A 3,553-nucleotide genomic window follows, 5' to 3' on the forward strand; every position below is an offset into this window, starting at 1 on the left:
TATTTTTTTTTTTATTAATCACGTATTATTATATGTGACATTTAATTATATTCAAAAGATTTTCAAATTATTTTGCACGAATATATTCATTAAATAGTATTGTTCAAATAAAACCTAATTAAATATCTTTACAGTTCGAATTATCATATTAATTATTATTATTAAACCGAAAAATATAACTTAATGAAGTGTGCAATAAATTAAATATCAATTTTATATATATTTTTGTGTTTTTATTTTCAGATTTACCACCGATTCCACAAAATCTTCAGATAAGACAGCAAAAAAGTAATCTCATACATTTGACATGGCGAAATATTGGACAAGTATATCCTAATTTGTCTGTTAATAGTGACGTCAGATATTTAATCGAGGAACGTCATCTCCTCGGTCCACGTTATTTAGAATCAAGATTGAGTTCTTGGATAGTTAGGCATGTTTCTACGAAACCTCACGCAACTCTTCGGGGTAGATTGAAAACTGGTCATTGGTATCAATTTCGTGTTGCTGCTATCAATGGGAACGGTTCTAAAGGTTATTCTCAACCCTCGAGACCTTTCAAAACGAAAGGTAAATTCAAATGAAAATAATTTCCCTTTTTCTTTTTTTTTTTTTATTTAAACAAAATTTAAAAATTACGATTTAAATTGTTCCAAAACGATTCGCAAACTAATGAACGAATTACCAATTGAAATATTATTATTATATGTTAAGTATAGTTATGTTATTTATTTGATTTCTTATTGAACTTCATTTACAATCGATTATCGTGCACATTTCATCAAAATGAGAGAGTGAGTGAGAGAGAAAATTTTGTTTGCCCTTCTAACCCTTTCTCCTTATTTCAAAACCGGTTTTTATTTAAATTTCAAAAGTAGTAGACACATTGAGTAAGCTTGACTAATAATCTGAAAAATAATGATTTAATTTAAAATTGTTTTATTATATTTTGTTCTAATTATATATATATATATTTTTACCTGTACGAATGAAGGTAAATTCAAATCGATGTTTTCGCAAAAAGACAATTGACATTTCATTTTATTCGTAAACATGATTACTTTGAAATTTTGTTTAACCGGTAATTCGCATGAATACCATCCTCCGTGGAACGCGTCTTCGGTAAAGTTGGAACCCTACAAATAATACGATTAAATATTTTTCGAAATTCAATCAAATTAATGAACAAACAAAAATTGTTTATCCTACTAACAGCTTCGAGAAGTTCCTGTATGTAAAAACAAATCATATATATTTGTAATACAGCAACAATAGCGTAAGATATTATCACACATCCTTCCATGTTCACTGTCATGTTCTAAAAATACATAATTACAAATACAATTTATAATTTGTAATAATATTTACATATTATTCGCGTTATGTATATATATTTCGTAAAAAATTTCCTTTACAAATTTTTTATTCATTATTTTTTTTGTAATAAAATATAAATATGTGTGTGTGTGAAAATTTGATATATAAATAATATTTATATAAAATTAAACACACACATTTGTAATTTAATATATTTTTCATTCAAATTTTATGAAATATCGTGGTTTGTTTTTTTTTTAATTTAAAATCAAATGAAATCGTAGAAAAAGAAAAAATGATTTACCTCTACCAGCATGAAACTTAAAAAACAAAATCGTAATACACTATCCAAGTGTACGATACAAACGTTGAACGATATTATTTTTTTCAGCGTGTTAGTTGCCCTATCGAAAAAAAAAAAAAAAGAAGATTCCTATAACATTGTTTCATTAAAATATATTTATTCAATTGAATTGAAAATAAATTTATAATTACCGAACAACGATCGAATGATGATGCAACAATGAATTCAATTCTTTATCAATGTTTTCATATTTAACAGAATTATTATTATCCATTTGAAATATCCGACCCATTTGTATTCTCAAATATTTGTATTGTGACGTAAGTAAAAGTATCAAATTCAACGTGTATACATCCATACTGACTTTTTTAAAAATCAAATAACCAATACCAAAGATTTCTAATATAACACTGATGATAAAAATATTACGTGAAATAGGTTCGTTGGTTAAACTAATCGGTAAAACGTAATCCTCGTGTACGAATTGTTCTTTTTGATAAATCGTTATCAATGGCCTTGAAACCCATAGAACAGCCATACAAACTTCGGTCATCGTATAAAATTTTAATAATTTTTCTACCGGTCTTATATAAGTTAAAACAGTATTTTGAAATAATTCATTATCCAATGATAAAAGATAATCGTAATAATTGATCAATCGTTTTATTAAATGTCTTTGACTGTACATGTTTGATAAATTTAATAATATTTCACCACTGATTATCATATTACTCGTACTATTTCTCAATGCCGATTCCAAAGATACGCGAAATATACCATAAAAACATGCACAAATGTGTATCAATAATATTATCCATGTAAATGTAACGTAAACTTTTGTTAACAATGTTAATTCAGATTCTTTCGAATTCATTGGTAAAACATTTCCCGATAGTATATTAATTAATGCGTTCCATCGATTGATCTTACGAAAATTAATATTACTCATGGTATATATATATATATATATATATAATAAGAAAACGATTGAAATGACGATTGGTTGAATATTATTTCAATATGGTTCTTTACCTTCTTATAAGAACATTTCAAAAATTCGATTATTATTAATAATTCTTATCATTTTTCAAGAATAAGATTTCACATAAACACGTGTTACTATAGATTCATTTATTATTATCATTTTTCTATTGAAATATGCACGTTCAAATGATCGACAATTATCTTGAAACGTTTCAAACGTTCGAATGTTTAATTATTCAAAAATAAAGAAAAGAAAGTGAAGAAAAATGTCTCCGTTCTCGACAATCGTTGAATATTATATGTGTGAACGAAAAAAAAAAAAAAGAAACAAATGAAATGAAATGGTTAACAATAATTTCGCATAAATATAAAAAAAAAAGGTACATTTTAATCGATCGTACACGTCCTTTAATCGTTTATAACTTTACTCGATTATTATCGGATATTTTATTAATGAAAGATGAAAGGTTTGTCATTTAGTTTCCTTTGATATCATTATTATTGTTATTATTATACGTAAAAATCGATAGGGACAGGTTAAAGACTCCTCGTGTCGTCGGTAAAAAAAAAGATGAAACAATTTTCTTACTTCCAGAACCACGGAATCCTAAAGAACCACAGAACTTAACCCTGTCAGGAGCACGTTTGATTGGTGGCAAGTTAAGAATCAATCTTCGATGGGTTAAACCAACATCGGACGTTCCCATAACATTTTACAAAGTTTTTTGGAGTCGACGGATCAATAGTCCAACCAATGATTCTGTATTAGTTTTTCATAGGACTGTTAGAAAGGTATTTAACATAATTGCATAATTGCATAATTGCATACTTTCTTACTTTTTTTCTCTTTTTTTTTTTTTCTACAAATTTTTATTCGATGATAATCCCATTCAAATTTAAATTTCTATTGGAAATGTTAAGAGAAAAAATATTTCACTATATTCAATT

The 3,553-nt window shown here is 26.1% G+C and overlaps 1 protein-coding gene across 1 annotated transcript in view; it reads left to right on the top strand.

The window, feature by feature from the left end:
- LOC106788058 (anosmin-1) overlaps window positions 1-3,553 on the top strand; it is a 23,842-nt gene that overhangs the window by 17,400 nt on the left and 2,889 nt on the right. Inside the window, exons 4-5 of the mRNA XM_014750979.1 lie at window positions 244-570; window positions 3,201-3,397. Of these exons, the coding sequence (XP_014606465.1) occupies window positions 244-570; window positions 3,201-3,397 (524 nt within the window). The remainder of the gene's footprint in view (window positions 1-243; window positions 571-3,200; window positions 3,398-3,553) is intronic.

Source organism: Polistes canadensis, unplaced genomic scaffold (genome assembly GCF_001313835.1).
Source record: "Polistes canadensis isolate GaletaPanama2010 unplaced genomic scaffold, ASM131383v1 scaffold_123, whole genome shotgun sequence".
Lineage (NCBI taxonomy): Eukaryota > Metazoa > Arthropoda > Insecta > Hymenoptera > Vespidae > Polistes > Polistes canadensis.